Source organism: Hemibagrus wyckioides, linkage group LG29, assembly GCF_019097595.1.
Source record: "Hemibagrus wyckioides isolate EC202008001 linkage group LG29, SWU_Hwy_1.0, whole genome shotgun sequence".
Classification (NCBI taxonomy): domain Eukaryota; kingdom Metazoa; phylum Chordata; class Actinopteri; order Siluriformes; family Bagridae; genus Hemibagrus; species Hemibagrus wyckioides.
In genome coordinates this window covers 5,239,837-5,264,836 of record NC_080738.1, presented here as the reverse complement: position 1 = coordinate 5,264,836, position 25,000 = coordinate 5,239,837, and the positions used below count along the sequence as shown (strand labels likewise).

At 42.3% G+C, this 25,000-nt stretch overlaps 2 protein-coding genes across 5 annotated transcripts in view; one reads left to right on the top strand and one right to left on the bottom strand.

Moving 5' to 3' along the window:
• Positions 1–17,150, top strand: part of dnah6 (dynein, axonemal, heavy chain 6) — a 63,755-nt gene extending 46,605 nt beyond the window's left edge. For both annotated transcript variants that reach the window (XM_058384445.1, XM_058384446.1), the window contains exons 72-80: positions 200–319; positions 552–673; positions 3,818–3,947; positions 12,068–12,195; positions 12,540–12,725; positions 13,910–13,982; positions 14,062–14,213; positions 15,145–15,367; positions 16,936–17,150. In XM_058384445.1, coding sequence (XP_058240428.1) covers positions 200–319; positions 552–673; positions 3,818–3,947; positions 12,068–12,195; positions 12,540–12,725; positions 13,910–13,982; positions 14,062–14,213; positions 15,145–15,367; positions 16,936–17,039 — 1,238 coding nt within the window. In that variant the 3' untranslated portion in view covers positions 17,040–17,150. The remainder of the gene's footprint in view (positions 1–199; positions 320–551; positions 674–3,817; positions 3,948–12,067; positions 12,196–12,539; positions 12,726–13,909; positions 13,983–14,061; positions 14,214–15,144; positions 15,368–16,935) is intronic.
• A 15-nt stretch (positions 17,151–17,165) lies between these two features.
• Positions 17,166–25,000, bottom strand: part of chrna8 (cholinergic receptor, nicotinic, alpha 8) — a 56,400-nt gene continuing 48,565 nt past the window's right edge. For all 3 annotated transcript variants that reach the window (XM_058384449.1, XM_058384451.1, XM_058384450.1), the window contains 4 exons: positions 22,010–22,204; positions 21,705–21,791; positions 21,315–21,424; positions 17,166–21,075 (listed from right to left, as the gene is read on the bottom strand). In XM_058384449.1, the coding sequence (XP_058240432.1) occupies positions 20,575–21,075; positions 21,315–21,424; positions 21,705–21,791; positions 22,010–22,204 (893 nt within the window). In that variant the 3' untranslated portion in view covers positions 17,166–20,574. The remainder of the gene's footprint in view (positions 21,076–21,314; positions 21,425–21,704; positions 21,792–22,009; positions 22,205–25,000) is intronic.

The following is a 25,000-nucleotide window of genomic DNA, read 5'->3' as shown; positions in this document are numbered from 1 at the left end:
CTGATTGCGTGTTTCTCTCCAGAGACGGAGTGTGTTAAGGGGATTAGTGTGTAATTGCAGGTTTAGGTTTAGAGCTTAAATTTTTCCCTCTGAGACATTAATGTCTTATTAATCACTGGAAAGGTGACCGCTACTGATACTGATGCCACAACATTGTGTGTGTGTGTGTGTATGTGTGTGTGTGTGTGTGTGTGTGTAGGAGAAATTACATATGGAGGAAGAGTAACAGACGCTTGGGATCAGCGCTGTTTGCGCACCATTCTCAAGCGCTTCTTCTCACCCGAGACTCTGAAGGAGGGATACAAGTACTCAGCGTCAGGTACACACACACACACACACACACACGCACACACACACACATGCAACTAAGATCATTAAAAAAAGAACTCTGATTATATTTGCACCCTCCCCTGAAGGCACATAATATATTAATGTACTCTGATTATTGCCTATTAATTTATTGCCTATTGCCATTTAATTTAATACATGAGAACATATAAAAAAATCATAGAATTAATATAGAATAGAAATATCTGATCTCTGGTGTGTAGGGATCTACTCCGCTCCCGAGTCTGACAGCCTGAGTGAGTACCACAGCTACATCGAGAACCTGCCCATCATCGACGATCCCGAGATCTTCGGCATGCATGAGAACGCTAACCTGGCTTTCCAGGTACAAACACACTGTAACACACACACACACACACACACTAACACAACACACTGTTACACACACACACACTAACATACCACACTGTTACACACACACACACACACACACTAACACAACACACTGTTACACACACACACACACACTAACACACTGTTACACACACACACTAACACAACACACTGTTACACACACACTAACACAACACACTGTTACACACACACACACTAACAAACCACACTGTTACACACACACACACACTAACACAACACACTGTTACACACACACACTAACACACTGTTACACACACACACTAACACAACACACTGTTACACACACACACACACACACACTAACACACTGTTACACACACTAACACAACACACTGTTACACACAAACACACACACACTAACACAACACACTGTAACACACACACACACTAACACAACACACTGTTACACACACTAACACACACACTAACACAACACACTGTAACACACACACACTAACACAACACACTGTTACACACTAACACAACACACTGTAACACACACACACTAACACAACACACTGTAACACACTAACACAACACACTGTAACACACACACACACTAACACAACACACTGTTACACACTCACACACTAACACAACACACTGTTACACACTCACACACTAACACAACACACTGTTACACACTCACACACTAACACAACACACTGTAACACACACTAACACAACACACTGTTACACACTCACACACTAACACAACACACTGTTACACACTCACACACTAACACAACACACTGTAACACACACTAACACAACACACTGTTACACACTCACACACTAACACAACACACTGTTACACACTAACACACTAACACAACACACTGTTACACTCACACACTAACACAACACACTGTTACACACACACACACACTAACACAACTTTGGTGTTTGGTCTGTTTGGTGTGTTTGGTCTGTTTGATGTGTTTGGTCTATTTGGTGTGTTTAGTCTGTTTGATATGTTTGATGTGTTTAATGTGTTTGGTCTGTTTAGTGTGTTTGATGTGTTTAATGTGTTTGGTGTGTTTGGTCTGTTTGATGTGTTTAATGTGTTTGGTCTGTTTAGTGTGTTTGATGTGTTTAATGTGTTTGGTCTGTTTGGTCTGTTTGATGTGTTTAATGTGTTTAATGTGTTTAATGTGTTTGGTGTGTTTGGAGTGTTTGGAGTGTTTGGTGTGTTTGATGTGTTTAATGTGTTTGGTCTGTTTGATGTGTTTAATGTGTTTAATGTGTTTGGTCTGTTTGGTCTGTTTGATGTGTTTAATGTGTTTGGTCTGTTTGATGTGTTTAATGTGTTTGGTGTGTTTGGAGTGTTTGGTGTGTTTGGTCTGTTTGATGTATTTAATATGTTTGGTCTGTTTGATGTATTTGGTCTGTTTGGTGTGTTTGGTCTGTTTGATGTGTTTAATGTGTTTGGTCTGTTTAGTGTGTTTGGTCTGTTTGATGTGTTTAATGTGTTTGGTCTGTTTGGTCTGTTTGATGTGTTTAATGTGTTTGGTCTGTTTGATGTGTTTGGTCTGTTTGATGTGTTTGGTGTGTTTGATGTGTTTAATGTGTTTGGTCTGTTTGGTGTGTTTGGTCTGTTTGATGTGTTTAATGTGTTTGGTCTGTTTGGTGTGTTTGGTCTGTTTGATGTGTTTAATGTGTTTGGTCTGTTTGGTGTGTTTGGTCTATTTAATGTGTTTGGTCTGTTTGGTCTGTTTGATGTGTTTGGTGTGTTTGGTCTTTTTGATGTGTTTGGTGTGTTTGGTCTGTTTGATGTGTTTGGTCTGTTTAATGTGTTTGGTGTGTTTGGTCTGTTTGATGTATTTAATGTGTTTGGTCTGTTTGATGTGTTTGGTCTGTTTGGTGTGTTTGATGTGTTTGGTCTGTTTGATGTATTTAATGTGTTTGGTCTGTTTGGTGTGTTTGATGTGTTTGGTCTGTTTAATGTGTTTGGTCTGTTTGATGTATTTGGTGTGTTTGGTCTGTTTGGTGTGTTTGATGTGTTTGGTCTGTTTAATGTGTTTGGTCTGTTTGATGTATTTGGTGTGTTTGGTCTGTTTGGTGTGTTTGATGTGTTTGGTCTGTTTGGTCTGTTTGGTGTGTTTGGTCTGTTTGATGTGTTTGGTCTGTTTGGTGTGTTTGATGTGTTTGGTCTGTTTGATGCATTTAATGTGTTTGGTCTGTTTGGTCTGTTTGATGTGTTTGGTCTGTTTAATGTGTTTGGTCTGTTTGATGTATTTGGTGTGTTTGGTCTGTTTGGTGTGTTTGATGTGTTTGGTCTGTTTGGTCTGTTTGATGTGTTTGGTCTGTTTGATGTGTTTGGTGTGTTTGGTCTGTTTGATGTGTTTGGTGTGTTTGGTCTGTTTGATGTATTTAATGTGTTTGGTCTGTTTGGTCTGTTTGATGTGTTTGGTCTGTTTAATGTGTTTGGTCTGTTTGGTGTGTTTGATGTGTTTGGTCTGTTTGATGTATTTAATGTGTTTGGTCTGTTTGGTGTGTTTGATGTGTTTGGTCTGTTTGATGTGTTTGGTCTGTTTGATGTGTTTGGTGTGTTTGGTCTGTTTGATGTATTTAATGTGTTTGGTCTGTTTGGTCTGTTTGATGTGTTTGGTGTGTTTGATGTGTTTGGTCTGTTTGATGTATTTAATGTGTTTGGTCTGTTTGGTGTGTTTGGTCTGTTTGGTGTGTTTGATGTGTTTGGTCTGTTTGATGTGTTTGGTGTGTTTGGTCTGTTTGATGTATTTAATGTGTTTGGTCTGTTTGGTGTGTTTGGTCTGTTTGATGTGTTTGGTGTGTTTGGTCTGTTTGATGTATTTAATGTGTTTGGTCTGTTTGGTGTGTTTGGTCTGTTTGATGTGTTTGGTCTGTTTGGTCTGTTTGATGTGTTTGGTCTGTTTGATGTGTTTGGTCTGTTTGGTCTGTTTGATGTATTTAATGTGTTTGGTCTATTTGGTGTGTTTGGTCTGTTTGATGTGTTTGGTGTGTTTGGTCTGTTTTAATGTATTTAATGTGTTTGATGTGTTTGATGTGTTTGGTGTGTTTGGTGTGTTTGGTCTGTTTTGATGTGTTTGGTGTGTTTGGTCTGTTCACACAGAGGCAGGAGACAGTGACTCTGATTAACACCATCCTGGAGGTGCAGCCCCGCTCCTTAGCAGCTGCTGGAGGGAAGAGTAATGACGAGGTGGTGCATGAACTCGCAGACTCCATCCTCAACAAGATTCCAGGTGAGTGTTTATTACACATTCCACCATAACCTACACCATACACCATAAACTACACCATTCAGCATAACCTACACCATCCACCATAAACTACACCATTCAGCATAACCTACACCATCCACCATAAACTACACCATTCAGCATAACCTACACCATCCACCATAAACTACACCATTCAGCATAACCTACACCATCCACCATAAACTACACCATTCAGCATAACCTACACCATCCACCATAAACTACACCATCCACCATAAACTACACCATTCACCATAACCTACACCATCCACCATAAACTACACCATCCACCATAAACTACACCATCCACCATAACCTACACCATCCACCATAAACTACACCATTCAGCATAACCTACACCATCCACCATAAACTACACCATTCAGCATAACCTACACCATCCACCATAAACTACACCATCCACCATAAACTACACCATTCACCATAACCTACACCATCCACCATAAACTACACCATCCACCATAACCTACACCATCCACCATAACCTACACCATCCAGCATAACCTACACCATCTACCATAACCTACACCATCCACCATAACCTACACCATCCACCATAATGTGCACCATCCACCATAAAATACACCATTCACCATAAACTACACCATCCACCATAACCTACACCATCCACCATAATGTACACCATCCACCATAAACTATACCATCCAGCATAACCTACACCATCCAGCATAACCTACACCATCCACCATAAACTACACCATCCACCATAACCTACACCATCCACCATAACCTACACCATCCACCATAAACTACACCATTCAGCATAACCTACACCATCCACCATAAACTACACCATCCACCATAACCTACACCATCCACCATAACCTACACCATCCACCATAAACTACACCATTCAGCATAACCTACACCATCCACCATAAACTACACCATCCACCATAAACTACACCATTCACCATAAACTACACCATTCACCATAACCTACACCATCCACCATAAACTACACCATCCACCATAACCTACACCATCCACCATAAACTACACCATCCACCATAAACTACACCATCCAGCATAACCTACACCATCCACCATAAACTACACCATCCACCATAAACTACACCATTCACCATAAACTACACCATCCACCATAAACTACACCATTCACCATAACCTACACCATTCACCATAACCTACACCATCCACCATAACCTACACCATCCACCATAAACTACACCATCCAGCATAACCTACACCATCCACCATAACCTACACCATCCACCATAAACTACACCATCCACCATAACCTACACCATCCACCATAAACTACACCATCCAGCATAACCTACACCATCCACCATAAACTACACCATCCACCATAAACTACACCATTCACCATAACCTACACCATCCACCATAAACTACACCATTCACCATAACCTACACCATTCACCATAACCTACACCATCCACCATAACCTACACCATCCACCATAAACTACACCATCCAGCATAACCTACACCATCCACCATAACCTACACCATCCACCATAAACTACACCATTCACCATAACCTACACCATCCACCATAAACTACACCATCCACCATAAACTACACCATTCACCATAACCTACACCATCCACCATAACCTACACCATCCACCATAAACTACACCATTCAGCATAACCTACACCATCCACCATAAACTACACCATCCACCATAAACTACACCATCCAGCATAACCTACACCATCCACCATAACCTACACCATCCACCATAAACTACACCATCCAGCATAACCTACACCATCCACCATAACCTACACCATCCACCATAAACTACACCATTCAGCATAACCTACACCATCCACCATAAACTACACCATCCACCATAAACTACACCATTCACCATAACCTACACCATCCACCATAAACTACACCATCCACCATAAACTACACCATTCACCATAACCTACACCATCCACCATAAACTACACCATTCACCATAACCTACACCATCCACCATAAACTACACCATTCACCATAAACTACACCATCCACCATAACCTACACCATCCACCATAAACTACACCATCCACCATAACCTACACCATCCACCATAAACTACACCATTCACCATAAAATACACCATTCACCATAAACTACACCATCCACCATAAACTACACCATTCACCATAAACTACACCATTCACCATAAACTACACCATCCACCATAAACTACACCATTCACCATAAACTACACCATCCACCATAAACTACACCATCCACCATAACCTACACCATCCACCATAATGTACACCATTCACCATAACCTACACCATCCACCATAACCTACACCATCCACCATAAACTACACCATTCACCATAAAATACACCATTCACCATAAACTACACCATCCACCATAAACTACACCATTCACCATAAACTACACCATTCACCATAAACTACACCATCCACCATAAACTACACCATTCACCATAAACTACACCATCCACCATAAACTACACCATCCACCATAACCTACACCATCCACCATAATGTACACCATTCACCATAACCTACACCATCCACCATAAAATACACCATTCACCATAATGTACACCATCCACCATAAACTACACCATCCACCATAAAATACACCATTCACCATAAACTACACCATCCACCATAACCTACACCATCCGCCATAAACTACACCATTCAGCATAACCTACACCATCCACCATAAACTAGACCATTCAGCATAACCTACACCATCCACCATAAACTACACCATTCAGCATAACCTACACCATCCACCATAAACTACACCATTCAGCATAACCTACACCATCCACCATAAACTACACCATCCACCATAAACTACACCATTCACCATAACCTACACCATCCACCATAAACTACACCATCCACCATAACCTACACCATCCACCATAACCTACACCATCCAGCATAACCTACACCATCTACCATAACCTACACCATCCACCATAACCTACACCATCCACCATAATGTACACCATCCACCATAAAATACACCATTCACCATAAACTACACCATCCACCATAATGTGCACCATCCACCATAAAATACACCATTCACCATAAACTACACCATCCACCATAACCTACACCATTCACCATAAACTACACCATCCACCATAACCTACACCATCCACCATAATGTACACCATCCACCATAAACTATACCATCCAGCATAACCTACACCATCCAGCATAACCTACACCATCCACCATAAACTACACCATCCACCATAACCTACACCATCCACCATAACCTACACCATCCACCATAAACTACACCATTCAGCATAACCTACACCATCCACCATAAACTACACCATCCACCATAACCTACACCATCCACCATAACCTACACCATCCACCATAAACTACACCATTCAGCATAACCTACACCATCCACCATAAACTACACCATCCACCATAAACTACACCATTCACCATAAACTACACCATTCACCATAACCTACACCATCCACCATAAACTACACCATCCACCATAACCTACACCATCCACCATAAACTACACCATCCACCATAAACTACACCATCCAGCATAACCTACACCATCCACCATAAACTACACCATCCACCATAAACTACACCATTCACCATAAACTACACCATCCACCATAAACTACACCATTCACCATAACCTACACCATTCACCATAACCTACACCATCCACCATAACCTACACCATCCACCATAAAATACACCATTCACCATAAACTACACCATCCACCATAATGTGCACCATCCACCATAAAATACACCATTCACCATAAACTACACCATCCACCATAACCTACACCATCCACCATAATGTACACCATCCACCATAAACTATACCATCCAGCATAACCTACACCATCCAGCATAACCTACACCATTCAGCATAACCTACACCATCCACCATAAACTACACCATTCAGCATAACCTACACCATCCACCATAAACTACACCATCCACCATAAACTACACCATTCACCATAACCTACACCATCCACCATAACCTACACCATCCACCATAATGTACACCATCCACCATAAACTATACCATCCAGCATAACCTACACCATCCAGCATAACCTACACCATCCAGCATAACCTACACCATTCAGCATAACCTACACCATCCACCATAAACTACACCATTCAGCATAACCTACACCATTCAGCATAACCTACACCATCCACCATAAACTACACCATTCAGCATAACCTACACCATCCACCATAAACTACACCATCCACCATAAACTACACCATTCACCATAACCTACACCATCCACCATAAACTACACCATCCACCATAACCTACACCATCCACCATAAACTACACCATCCACCATAACCTACACCATCCACCATAAACTACACCATCCACCATAACCTACACCATCCACCATAATGTACACCATCCACCATAAAATACACCATTCACCATAAACTACACCATCCACCATAATGTGCACCATCCACCATAAAATACACCATTCACCATAAACTACACCATCCACCATAACCTACACCATCCACCATAATGTACACCATCCACCATAAACTACACCATCCACCATAACCTACACCATCCACCATAACCTACACCATCCACCATAAACTACACCATTCAGCATAACCTACACCATCCACCATAAACTACACCATCCACCATAACCTACACCATCCACCATAACCTACACCATCCACCATAAACTACACCATTCAGCATAACCTACACCATCCACCATAAACTACACCATTCACCATAAACTACACCATTCACCATAACCTACACCATCCACCATAACCTACACCATCCACCATAACCTACACCATCCACCATAAACTACACCATCCACCATAAACTACACCATCCACCATAAACTACACCATCCACCATAAACTACACCATTCACCATAACCTACACCATCCACCATAAACTACACCATTCACCATAACCTACACCATTCACCATAACCTACACCATCCACCATAACCTACACCATCCACCATAAACTACACCATCCAGCATAACCTACACCATCCACCATAACCTACACCATCCACCATAAACTACACCATCCACCATAACCTACACCATCCACCATAAACTACACCATCCAGCATAACCTACACCATCCACCATAAACTACACCATCCACCATAAACTACACCATTCACCATAACCTACACCATTCACCATAACCTACACCATTCACCATAACCTACACCATCCACCATAACCTACACCATCCACCATAAACTACACCATCCAGCATAACCTACACCATCCACCATAACCTACACCATCCACCATAAACTACACCATTCAGCATAACCTACACCATCCACCATAAACTACACCATCCACCATAAACTACACCATTCACCATAACCTACACCATCCACCATAACCTACACCATCCACCATAACCTACACCATCCACCATAAACTACACCATTCAGCATAACCTACACCATCCACCATAAACTACACCATCCACCATAAACTACACCATCCAGCATAACCTACACCATCCACCATAACCTACACCATCCACCATAAACTACACCATCCAGCATAACCTACACCATCCACCATAACCTACACCATCCACCATAAACTACACCATTCAGCATAACCTACACCATCCACCATAAACTACACCATCCACCATAAACTACACCATTCACCATAACCTACACCATCCACCATAAACTACACCATCCACCATAAACTACACCATTCACCATAACCTACACCATCCACCATAAACTACACCATTCACCATAACCTACACCATCCACCATAAACTACACCATTCACCATAAACTACACCATCCACCATAACCTACACCATCCACCATAAACTACACCATCCACCATAACCTACACCATCCACCATAAACTACACCATTCACCATAAAATACACCATTCACCATAAACTACACCATCCACCATAAACTACACCATTCACCATAAACTACACCATTCACCATAAACTACACCATCCACCATAAACTACACCATTCACCATAAACTACACCATCCACCATAAACTACACCATCCACCATAACCTACACCATCCACCATAATGTACACCATTCACCATAACCTACACCATCCACCATAAAATACACCATTCACCATAATGTACACCATCCACCATAAACTACACCATCCACCATAAAATACACCATTCACCATAAACTACACCATCCACCATAACCTACACCATCCGCCATAAACTACACCATCCACCATAACCTACACCATCCACCATAACCTACACCATCCACCATAAACTACACCATTCAGCATAACCTACACCATCCACCATAAACTACACCATCCACCATAAACTACACCATCCACCATAACCTACACCATCCACCATAAACTACACCATCCACCATAACCTACACCATCCACCATAAACTACACCATCCACCATAAACTACACCATCCAGCATAACCTACACCATCCACCATAAACTACACCATCCACCATAAACTACACCATTCACCATAACCTACACCATCCACCATAACCTACACCATTCACCATAACCTACACCATCCACCATAACCTACACCATCCACCATAAACTACACCATCCAGCATAACCTACACCATCCACCATAACCTACACCATCCACCATAAACTACACCATCCAGCATAACCTACACCATCCAGCATAACCTACACCATCCACCATAACCTACACCATCCACCATAAACTACACCATCCAGCATAACCTACACCATCCACCATAAACTACACCATCCACCATAACCTACACCATCCACCATAAACTACACCATCCAGCATAACCTACACCATCCACCATAACCTACACCATCCACCATAAACTACACCATTCAGCATAACCTACACCATCCACCATAAACTACACCATCCACCATAAACTACACCATTCACCATAACCTACACCATCCACCATAAAATACACCATTCACCATAAACTACACCATCCACCATAAACTACACCATTCACCATAAACTACACCATTCACCATAAACTACACCATCCACCATAAACTACACCATTCACCATAAACTACACCATCCACCATAAACTACACCATCCACCATAACCTACACCATCCACCATAATGTACACCATTCACCATAACCTACACCATCCACCATAAAATACACCATTCACCATAAACTACACCATCCACCATAACCTACACCATCCGCCATAATGTACACCATTCACCATAAACTACACCATTCACCATAAACTACACCATCCACCATAAAATACACCATCCACCATAACCTACACCATCCGCCATAATGTACACCATTCACCATAAACTACACCATTCACCATAAACTACACCATTCACCATAAACTACACCATCCACCATAACGTACACCATCCACCATAACCTACACCATCCACCATAAACTACACTATTCACCATAATATACACCATTCACCATAAACTACACCATCCACCATAAACTACACCATTCACCATAAACTACACCATCCACCATAAACTACACCATCCACCATAATGTACACCATTCACCATAACCTACACCATCCACCATAAAATACACCATTCACCATAATGTACACCATCCACCATAAACTACACCATCCACCATAAAATACACCATTCACCATAAACTACACCATCCACCATAACCTACACCATCTACCATAAACTACACCATCCACCATAAACTGCACCATCCGCCATAACCTACACCATCCACCATAAACTACACCATCCGCCATAACCTACACCATCCACCATAAACTACACCATCCACCATAATGTACACCATTCACCATAACCTACACCATCCACCATAAAATACACCATTCACCATAATGTACACCATCCACCATAAACTACACCATCCACCATAAACTACACCATAATTATACTGCTCTACAAAGTCAAATCACAACCAGAAGTGTGAAAAGGTGTGTGTGCACATGTGTGTATGTGTGTGTGTGTGTGCGCGTGTGTGTGTATAGATAAGCTCAACATGGACAGCGCATCAGAAACCCTGTTTGTTCGAGACTCTAACGGCCGAGCGAACTCTCTGACCACCGTGCTGGGACAGGAAGTGGACCGTTTCAACGTCCTGCTGCGTGTGTTACGGGTGAGTTTCACTGAAACGCTGTGAACTCGAAGGTGTGTTCAGTGTCACTACAGCAACTGTTTCACACAATGAACCAATCATTTTTATTAACACTCTAAATTAACACACCCATGGCTTTATTAAAAAAGATTTATAATGATAATAACTGTGAATGAATCCATGACTCAGTAAGAATAAGTAAGTCAGTGCTCAGTCTGAACATGACCCAGATCTGTATTTCTCACACACCTGATTCCATCCTGAAATTTCCGAACAGGAATCCCTCCAGACTGAGAGAGAGAATCTCTGACCTACATAAAGATTTGGATATTTGTGTAAACTGAGGTGTGTGTGTGTGTGTGTAGACTTCCCTGTGCACCCTGCAGAAGGCCATAGCTGGTTTGGTGGTGATGTCTGAGGAGATGGAGCGGATTTACAACAGCTTCCTGAACAACCAGGTGCCTGAGCACTGGGCCAGCGCCGCCTACCCGTCCCTGAAGCCTCTGGGCAGCTGGGTCCGAGACCTGGCACTGCGCACCGCCTTCATAGACGTAATACAAAGTTATTTCAAGTTTACATTCCCTTTAAGTCTCTTGTCATCACAAGTTATTTTAAAGCAAAAAAAAAAAGAGGTTACGGACAGAAAGTTGTGCTCAAGGACGAAACGGCTCCAGCGCTCTGAGGGTTTAATAACCTGCAGCCGTCTGCTCTAGTTCACAAGTCAGATCTCTTTCCTGTCCTACATGGGAGATGAAGCAGAAGCAATTGTCGCCTGATAGAGGAAACCTCAGGCTTTATTTCTGATGTCCGTCTGTCCTGATGGAGGTCGTTTTACACACACTGTAGGAACACAGGAGTGTAAAAAACAATCAGGATCGTTAATGTCCCAATGCTTTTAGAAATGATCTACCATACAGACTAATTAATGCTCTTGTCTTGAACACAAACGTCATGGACGCATCAGTGGGTGAATCACGAGTAATGAAAAAATGAAAGGTTTTTGTGTTTTGCTTGAAAATTAGAGCGGAGACTGTGAGGCAGACCTTCTCGTCCAACATCAGTGCCTGACCTCACAAATGCGCTTCTAGAGGAATGGTCAAAAATTCCCATAAACCTTGTGGAAAGCCTTCCCAGAAGAGTCGAAGCTGTTATAGCTACAAAGAGCGGGACAACTCCATATTACCTTCATGTGAATGGAAAGGCAGACGTCCAAAAACTTTTGGCCTGGCTCACAGTCTCCACTCTAATTCATCCTAAAGATGCTCTATAAGGCTGAGGTCAGGACTCTGTGAAGTTCCTCCACACCAAACTCCCTCATCCATGTCTTTATGGACCTTGCTTTGGTCACTGGTTTGCAGTCATGTTGGAAGGGGTCATCCCCAAACTGTTCCCACAAAGAGCATGAAATTGTCCCAAATGTCTTGGTATGAAGCTGAAGCATTAAGAGTTCCTTTCACTGGAACTAAGGGGCCGAGTTGAACCCTTGAAACACGACACCTGAACTCAATGATTTGGAGTCGTGTCCCAATACTTTTGGTAATATAGTGTATTTAATATAAATGCTTGGTGTTTTTCTGATCAATTTAACTGATGTACTCAACTGTGATGAAATGTCCATGTACATTATATGGTCTCATGGTATCCAGCTAAATACTACACACCCGTTCACGTGTTTTTGTGTGTGAAAACAGCTAATGTGTGTTTCTGGAATAAATTCTATCCTATGTGTGTGCAGAGCTGGATAAGCAGAGGTCAGCCCAAGTCTTTCTGGATCTCTGGGTTCTTCTTCCCTCAGGGCTTTCTGACAGGTTGGTACTGTAAAGGTCAAAGGAGTGTGTGTTCTTTCTCTGCAAAACGATTAACTACACGCATTTTACTATCCAACAGGAACGCTGCAGAACCACGCACGGAAGTACAACCTGCCCATCGACGAGCTCAACTTCCGTTTCAACGTGATCCCGGCGTACCGAGACCAGGCCGTCATCAATGAAGCCCTGAAGAACCTCGGACCAGACGCAGAACTCGAAGAGGACAAGAAGGTCAGCTCAGGGTTGGAGTTCAGGAGACGGCCCTAATTCCTTTACTTTTTTACTATACACTAATATGTACTTTTGATTCAAACTGATTCACACTCACACTGATTCATACTTTCCCTGCTTCAAACTGAGACACTGATTCACACTCAAACTGTTTTACACTGACACTGATTCATACCCACCCTGATTCAAACTGACTCACTGATTCACACTCACACTGATTCATACTCACCCTGATTCAAACTGACTCACTGATTCACACTCACACTGATTCATACTCACCCTGATTCAAACTGACTCACTGATTCATACTCACCCTGATTCAAACTGTCTCACTTATTCACACCCACACTGATTCATACTCACCCTGATTCAAACTGACTCACTGATTCACACTGACACTGATTCATACCCACCCTGATTCAAACTGACTCACTGATTCACACTCACACTGATTCATACCCACCCTGATTCAAACTGACTCACTGATTCACACTCACACTGATTCATACTCACCCTGATTCAAACTGACTCACTGATTCATACTCACCCTGATTCAAACTGTCTCACTTATTCACACCCACACTGATTCATACTCACCCTGATTCAAACTGACTCACTGATTCACACTTACACTGATTCATACTCACCCTGATTCACACTCACACTGATTCATACTCACCCTGATTCACACTCACGTTGATTCATACTCACCCTGATTCATACTGACTCAAACTGATTCATACTCATACCCTGATGGCCCTAATGCCTTTACTTTATTACTATACACTAATATGTACTTTTACAAATATTTTTAAAAATACATTTATGTTGATATTATGCTGACTTGGAAGTCAATTGCTAATCATAAAAATACTATTATTTTAATATCTAACACAAGATGGCTTTCGTATGTGTGTGTGTGTGTGTGCAGCTCCCCAGCATTGAGGATGGCGTGTTAGTGCACGGGATGTACATGGACTCGAGTCGCTGGGACGACGTGAACATGGTGATGGAGGATGCGCTGCCGCAGGTGATGAACCCCACGCTACCTGTGGTGCAGTTTGAGCCTCAGAAGAACTACGTACCTGATCCATCACTGTACCACGCACCGCTGTATAAAACCTCAGCCAGAGCAGGAACTCTGTCCACTACAGGTAACATCACTGTACTGTCCATCTCCTCAGATTACAGAATTATTATACTAGATATATTCATCAGTATGTAGAAGTATTCAGACTCTCAGATAGAGTTTCCCAGCAGCTCAGTTCAGATCATTACTGATCACTTCAGTATCTTCAAATCCTCAGGAATTTCTCACAGTGTTCTTTGTGTGAATGAGATGGAGGACGATATACATCCTCTAGATCAGGAGTTCCTCATCCTTTACACCTAGTGACCCTTTAAATGTAAAAAATATTCAAATATTATGCTTATTTTATGTATACAGTAATATTTGTTCTATTTATTAGTCATAGAGATTTATGCCTGAAAATTCCTGAATGGCACTCACACTGATTCAGACCGAATCACACTGATTTATATTGACTCAAACTGATTTACACTTAAACTGATTTAAAGTGACTCACTGATTCACACTGACCCTGATTCAAACTGACTCACTGATTCACACTCACCCTGATTCATACTAACTCACTGATTCATACTCACCCTAATTCATACTGACTCAAACTGATTCACACTCACACTGATTCAAAGTGACTCACTGATTCACACTCACCCTGATTCAAACTGACTCACTGATTCACACTCACCCTGATTCATAGTGACTCAAACTGATTCATACTCACACTGATTCACACTCACACTGATTCATACTCACCCTGATTCAAACTGACTCTCTGATTCACACTCATGCAAATTTAACTGACTCACACTGACTTGTTTTTAAGGGTATTCAGGTCCGGAGTAAATTCATATAACAAGCTAATCCATTGTAAGGATTCAATAAAACAACATTGTTATTTGTTATTTCCATCACTGTAATAAAAAAATCATGGACCCCAATTAGAGAACCACTGATCTAGAGAAACCTAAATCAAATCTTAACCGTTAGAACTGGAATTTTATTTGTTTCATTTATTTATCATTGCTGCCAGGTGCAAGGTGATGTAGCATAAAAGTCCATTTTTTAAGGAAACACCAGTTAGATTAATCAATAAAATGGATGATTTGTAAGAAATTAAATCAAACTATGAACTACATCATCACATATACCATAAATGAACAGTTATACGGAACATACACCGACCAGGCATAACATTATGACCACCCCCCACATGCATCAGTGAGCCTTGGCCGCCCATGACCCTGTCACTGGTTCACCACTGTTCCTTCCTTGGACCACTTTTGATAGATACTGACCACTGCAGACCGGGAACACCCCACAAGAGCTGCAGTTTTGGAGATGCTCTGATCCAGTGGTCTAGCCATCACAGTTTGGCCCTTTGTCAAACTCGCTCAAATCCTTACGCTTGTCCATTTTTCCTGCTTCTAACACATCAACTTTGAGGACAAAACGTTGACTTTCTGCCTAATATATCCCACCCACTAACAGGTGCCATGATGAGGAGATCATCAGTCTTATTCACGGCACCTCTCAGTGGTCATAATGTTATGCCTGATCGTTGTATGTAAAGTTTATACATGAGCTACGTTAAGGCTTGACCGCTGCCTTGTTTTGTTTTTTTTTCCTTTCTTTCAGGACACTCCACTAACTTTGTGGTGACCGTTCTGCTGCCGTCCAGCAAGCCCAGCGATTACTGGATCTCCAAAGCCTCAGCGCTGCTGTGCCAACTCAACGAGTGAGCGACACGTGCACACTCCCCTTCCCTCTCCCATAGTCACTCTCCTCTCAACGGCAAACATGCAATGAACTGTATATAAGTGAAAATTCATGTTCTCAGTAAAACACGTCATTTCAGCACTCACGCAAATCTTTGACATCTTTATTTATAGGTTCTGTTTTTCCAAATCTATATACTGTATATATATTGTAATAAAATGGCTGTTAGTTCATGGAGTTGGCACAAAACCTGTACACGTTAGAAAGAGATCCCGGACGGAAAAAGAAACACAAAGGACATACGACACAACCACAGCGCTGTTATTTTATACGTATACAGAAGTACATTTCACATTAAAAAAGAGCAGATCAGAATCTATTCACGTCGCGGTGTAAGGTCGCTGCTTATCCACGGCGGTGAGACGTGCACACCGAAGCGGTGGGAAAGGAAAGAAAAGACGTGACCAACACGATATACTATGAACTACAAAAACGAGAGAGCTCAGGTGGGGACTGGTGATTTTCCCTTTTCTCATTTATTAGGTAATTAATAGCCAAGTGACTCTGGTGTGTCTGATATGGATAATAATAATAATAAAAAACATTTACGTATTCATGAGAGCTCCAGGGATGATCTCACATCCGTCAGAATGATTTAAGACTCAATTTGTCGTGGTAAAGAAATATATATAATGAGCTACACTTTTCGAGCACAGATAGATCAGAGGGACAAAAGATATAGCATTAGTTCAGCAAGAAATGCCGTTTGTATATCTTGGACTCGAAAAGAAAGTCTAGGATGGAAAAGCCGATAAATCAAATGGAATAGAGTGATATAAGAACAAGCACACAAATAAACATCTAATAGAATCGCGTTTTTTCAGTAGATGCTAGACGGAAAGTCTTAGTTAATTCGTTCAACCCCCTCGCTCATCACCCGTGTATAGAATATCTCTTCAGTCTTGACAGTGGAAAGTGGGAATGGTCAATTTTTCTGGAATGTTCCTCGTCGCGGAGAATATTTCTAGTGGCCTGGTGCTCGAGATCGTAATGGTCATGCTGGAGTAAGGCATAACAGTGAGTCTGCTACACGAGCTGTAGCCTATGATAAAGAGTTCATTAATGAAAATAAATCGAAAAGGAACCCGTAACTTTTCCACGACAAAGCTTTCGGGAGATCCGTTAGTAGATGTTTATATTTACACAGAAGCAACAACAACAACAACAAAAAAGAAGATATGGCAGGTAATTTAGTAAAAGCACAGTGTTAATGTGACACTCATTAAATACCTAGCGCTACACGAGTGCTGCAGAGAGCCTAGAGTGAACGTCCACTAGAAACTCGGACAGGGTCAGGGCTTTGAGAAGAAAATAAAGGGGTTAAAATACACTCCGAATACCTTTTTATATCCAGCGTTATACAGATTTGTCAAAAACAACCGAATACTTTTTAATATACATTAATATTGACACACTGATTCACTCCCGGATGAACTCGAACTGACTCACACCGATTCACACCTACCATGATTCAAACCGATTCACTGATTCACACTCACCCTGACTCAGACTAACTCACTGATTCACATTCACACAAATGCAGACCGACTCACACCGATTCATACTCATATCAGTTTAATACACTCAATGATTCATGCAGATTCACACACACACACTGACTCAAACTGATTCACACCTACCATGATTTGAACTGATTCACTGATTCACACTTACTCAGTCTAATTCACACACCGATTCATACTGACTCACTGATTCACATTCACACTAATTCAAACTGACTCACACTGATTCATACTCATATCAGTTTAATACACTCAATGATTCATACAGATTCACACACACACTGACTCAAACTGATTCACACCTACCATGATTTGAACTGATTCACTGATTCACACTTACTCAGTCTAATTCACACACCGATTCATACTGACTCACTGATTCACATTCACACTAATTCAAACTGACTCACACTGATTCATACTCATATCAGTTTAATACACTCAATGATTCATACAGATTCACACACACACTGACTCAAACTGATTCACACCTACACTGATTTAAACTGACTCACACTGATTCATACTCAGACCAGTTCAATACACTCAGTGATGCCTACTGATTCACACCTTCCATGATTCAAACTGATTCACACTCACCTTGACTCAAACTAACTCAGTCTGATTCACACACCAATTCATACTACCTCACTGATTCTCACTCACACTAATTCAAGCTGACTCGCACTGATTCATACTCAGACCGGTTCAATACACTCGCCGATTCATACTGATTCACACCTACCATGAGTCAAACCGATTCACTGACTTACACTCACCCTGACTCAGACTAACTCATTCTGATTCAGACACACACTGGTTCATACTAACTCACTGATTCACACTTACACTGATTTAAACTGACTCACACTGATTCATACTCAGACCAGTTCAATACACTCAGTGATGCCTACTGATTCACACCTTCCATGATTCAAACTGATTCACACTCACCTTGACTCAAACTAACTCAGTCTGATTCACACACCAATTCATACTACCTCACTGATTCTCACTCACACTAATTCAAGCTGACTCGCACTGATTCATACTCAGTCCAGTTCAATACACTCACTGATGCCTACTGATTCGCACACACACTGACACAAACTGATTCACACCTACGATGATTTAAACTGACTCACAATTTAAATTATACAGTTATACACATTATATACTCGCACCAATTCATACGAACTCACTGATTCAAACTGACTCGCACTGATTCAAACTGACTCACACTGATTCATACTCAACCCATTCAAACACACTGATTCACACTCACACTAGTTCAAATTGACTCAGGCTGATTCATACTCTGATCAGTTCCAGTTCACTCACACACACACACCAAATTAAACTGAATCACTCTGATTCACTTGCTCACTCACTCATTCTGACTCACACACACACACCAAATTAAACTGAATCACTCTGATTCACTTCTGACTCACACACACACACCAAATTAAACTGAATCACTCTGATTCACTTGCTCACTCACTCATTCTGACTCACACACACACACCAAATTAAACTGAATCACTCTGATTCACTTGCTCACTCACTCATTCTGACTCACACACACACCAAATTAAACTGAATCACTCTGATTCACTTGCTCACTCACTCATTCTGACTCACACAGGCTATGGCAGAGATCTGCTTACTGTTCAATATCTATAATGGTTTGATTTGATTCATTATACCTCATTACATCTGATATCAATTTCAACAGAATTTATACAAAAACCTTTTTTCCCGGCGACTCGGAGTGAATCCCAGTGACTCGTATTGCATTTCTATAAACGGTAACAGTTTGTTTTCTTAAACCTTTGACTAGAAATACAATGGTGACAACAACAGATCAACATGTTACTCAGACGAAATCTGACTCACAACGTACTCTGAATTTCACACGCGGGCAGTGGTCAGTTTTTTTCTCATTTCAGTGTGTAAGATAAAAGCGGGCCGATTATGTGAAGTCTTTGGAGACGGCCTCGATGAAGTTGGGCGCCGACATGAGGATGGCGAAGGTGCACACGATGGAGAAGAGCGAGAAGGCGACGAGGCAGAGGCGATCCACGACGGCCGCCGCGAACTTCCACTCGCTTCGCACCGCCTCGGCGTCGTCCTGCGCCCGGAAACGCTGTGCCAAGTATGACACCTCCACCAGGAGCCTCTGCAGCTCTCGCTGCTCGCCCGATAGCGCCGAGGCTGCCTCGCGATGCCCGCCGCCGCAGGAAACTCCGCATGACACGCCCGAGTCGCTGCTATTGGGACAGCACGTGCTGTCTGGCGAGTGGAAGCCAAAGTAGAGGTTGGTGTGGCCGTTGGTGCCCATCTGACCGGGCACACTGCCCATCTGCAGGCTGCTGGTACTGGCGCTGGAGTAGCTGTAGGCGGACTTACGCTCATCACCTGGCTTCTTCATGCGCAGGAACCAAGCGCACCACTGGAGCAGGATCACTCGCACCTGAGCAAGAGGAGGAAGGTATACTGGGAGGATTAGTGTGTGTTTAGTGCTGTGTACTGGGAGGATTAGTGTGTGTTTAGTGCTGTGTACTGGGAGGATTAGTGTGTGTTTAGTGCTGTGTACTGGGAGGATTAGTGTGTGTTTAGTGCTGTGTACTGGGAGGATTAGTGTGTGTTTAGTGCTGTGTACTGGGAGGATTAGTGTGTGTTTAGTGCTGCTTTAAGTCTTCTTGCCCTCACCCATTTTGGCATTTTGCCCCCGTGGGGATCGTGATGGTGGAACTGCAGGACGAGGACGGTGACGACGACGGACAAGCCCACGATCATCATCGTACTCGCAAAGTACTGAGCTGCAACACAGTCAGAACACTGCTGTTAAAAAATAGAAAATAAATTGATCTTTGAGGTACCCTAAAAAACCTAGGACATATTACATATGTAATAACTAGGTAATTAAAGGTGTAATAATATGAGACGGTGAAGATGTTTACGTTAATTGAATTTTAATCGATATATAATTAAAAATTTGAATCTTTAAAAGATAAACTCTTCCTCATTAATGATCTGTTTAGTTAAATGACAGGCTTTATGAGTGTTAATAAGTGATTAATAATAGGTAATAAGCCGTGCCTATGAGGGGGACGGAGTCGGAGGTGGCGGGCATGATCTCCGCCACCAGCAGCATGAAGACGGTGAGTGACAGAAGCACGGTGATGCCTGACGAAGGAAAAAACACAGGAAGAGGAAATCAGTTCATTATGTTTAATATAACATTGTATTATATACGACCTTTACAATTTCCTGATCACAGGGCTTTCTTCAGAGCAGCTCCAGAGAAGCTTCACCTTCCATATCCATTGATTTCTGCATAGCGGGTCAGCTTCACTGTTGTTTATGTTCAGGTCAGCCTGCGTGTGTGTGTGTGTGTGTGTTACCCAGTGAGATCTTCTCTCCAGAGTCAGCAGGCAGCAGGAAGACCAGCAGCGCCAGGCCTGAGATGAGGACGCAGGGAATGAGCAGGTTGAGTCCGTAGTACAGCGTCCGTCTCCTGATGGTCACCGTGTAGGTCACGTCCGGGTACGGCTCTTTACAACACTCATAATACAGCTCGTTCCTCTTCCCTGGAACCCCTACACACACACACGGTAATATCTTTTATAGTTGTTGTATAACACTTCATTACATTTAACCAATACTGAAAGAGGGAGCTGGAAGATTTATAACCCCCACCCCCACACACATACACTCACACACACACACACTCACACACACTCTCATAATGCTCAGTGTAAAAAACAATAATCATTTCAGCTCTATCCACTAACCTCAGTGTCCTCATAAATCTACTCTTCTTCCCAATAATTATTTTAATACTCCACAGTCTGGTGATTTTATTTCTGACTATCTAATGAGCTTCATACATGAATCTTTCTAAAAAATTAATTAATTAAATACATAAATAAATCAAGGCCACGTAATCATGTTCTTCGCTAGGAGTTTGTCGGAAATGACTATTTTGCCGGCTTCAGCGGAAAAAGCCCCGAAGGGAATAAGAGATAATAAGACTGTGAGTGAATACAGTGACCCGCTGCTTTGGAGTGGAACTGTATAATTTAACGTCAGCTGGGAAATTTTTTTTTATATAAAATCAAACATGGCTACTGATGCGAAATGACTTTCTGATGGGAATCTGCTGACTGCAGCACGTCCCGGGGGGAGTCAGTTCCCTTTAGTTTCAGAGATCTAGTTAGTGTGAGTGAGGCATAATGCTGTTTACTTATTATCGCCACCCCACACACACACACACACACACACACAGACACACACACGCTGCCCATGTTTGAAACTTTCCAGCCTCAGCTTTCAGACTGAAGACAGAGGAAAGAAAAAGCATGATACTGATCTGCATATGTTGACTCTCTCTAATTAGAGCCCCTCTTATGTAAAATTCATCAGTTTCCGTGAGCGCACCACTTCCTGAAATCCGAAATTAAAAATGCAGAGCCAATTTCAGGAGCGCGTTTGTTCAACGAAACTCATTTAGGAGCATTCCCTCCTGCCTTTTGTGTGCTCCATTATACATGCAGACCTGCTGCGTGTCCTCGATCGGAGCCGAGTCTCAATTTTCGGGAATATCTGTAGCGTAGCTTCGAGCGGATGAGCTCAGTCAGAAACCATCACATCAACAACCTCCGTCAAAAGAAAACTCCTTTCAGTACCTCGGAAAACCTCAGTGACGTCACATCGACACGGCTGATCGCCGCTAGCTTCATCGAAAACAGTTTCGCGCTCCTGAGGTCATGCAGCATTAGCACAACCTCACACTACATTACTCATTCACATGAGCTCCCCCTTGTGGTCAAACATGGTGTAACATGCTAACTCCATCCTATGCTTACGTCTCTCTGCTCATTATTGGAGTATTACACCAATCAGGCATAACATTATGACTGCCTGCCTAATATTGTGTCGGTTCCCCTTTTTGCTGCGAAAACAGCCCTGACCCGTCGAGGCATGGACTCCACTATACTTTTGACCACTGCAGACCGGGAACACACCACAAGAGCTGCAAGAGTTTTGGAGATGCTCTGATCCAGTCGTCCCTTTTCGCTCAAATCCTTACGCTTGTCCACTTTTCCTGCTTCTAACACATCAACTTTGAGGACAAAATGTTGATTCGCTGCCTGATGTATCCCACCCACTAACAGGTGCCATGATGAGGAGATCATCATCAGTCTTATTCACTTCACCTCTCACTGGTCATAATGTTACGCCTGATTATTGCTGTGTTGAGGTTATTCTTTAAGACTGAATGTGAATATGGTTTAATTTATAGATATCATTATTCTACTGTAAGCCTCAATGGGGAACTGTACCGAATGATTAAGGAGGAATCGTTTTAACTGGTTTGAACATCCTGATTGCTGGTTAAATGTTTTGGGAGAGAGATAGAAGAGAAAGATAGAGATAGAGATAGAGAAAGAAGTATAGGAAGCTTTCCCTCTTTTCACCACTTGATTGAAGCAATAAATTCGATTTAAAAGCAGCAATTAAAGCAGAACTCGAGGGTGTGTGTGTGTGTGTGTGTGTGTGTGTGTGTGTGTGAGCTACGTAACCACGGAGACCCAAAAAAGTTAAACTATAATACTTATTTAATCATAGTTCATTTGTCAGTCATTTCCAGTTCCTCGAGGTCTGACCCTGACCGATCTGGTGCTGTGACCAAACACAGCAGAGGGGTCAGTTTGTCCATGTGGGCGCCAGGACATGAGCAGAAAGCATTACAGTTCCATCTGTTAGACTGTATGGAGAGAGAGAGAGAGAGAGATAGGAAAGAGTGATATAGACAGGAGAGAGTGATAGACAGGAGAGAACGAGGAGGGAGAGAGATAGACAGAAGACAGATAGCCTGGAGGGAGACAGACAGGTAGGAGAGAGGTAGACAGGAGGGAGAGAGATAGATTGAAGGGAGAGAGACAGACAGAAAAGAGACAGACAGGAGGAAGAGAGATAGACAGGAGAGAGACAGACATGAGGGAGAGAGATAGACAGGAGGGTGAGAGACAGACATGAGGGAGAGAGATAAACAGGAGGGAGAGGGATAAACAGGAGAGAGACAGACAGGGGGAGAGAGATAGACAGGAGAGAGACAAACAGGAGGGAGACAGACAGGAGGGGGAAAGATAGACAGGAAAGAGGGAGACAGACAGAAGGGGAAGAGAGACAGGAGGGAGACAGACAGGAAGGAGAGCGATAGGAGAGAGAGACAGATAGGAAGGAGAGAGATAGAAAGGAGAGAGCTAGGAGAGAGTCAGACAGGAAGGGGGGAGAGAGACAGGAGAGAGACAGACAGGGGAGAGAGAGACAGGAGACAGACAGACAGGAGGGAGAGATACTTCTTTACATGTAATATTTCTGCCTCTGCA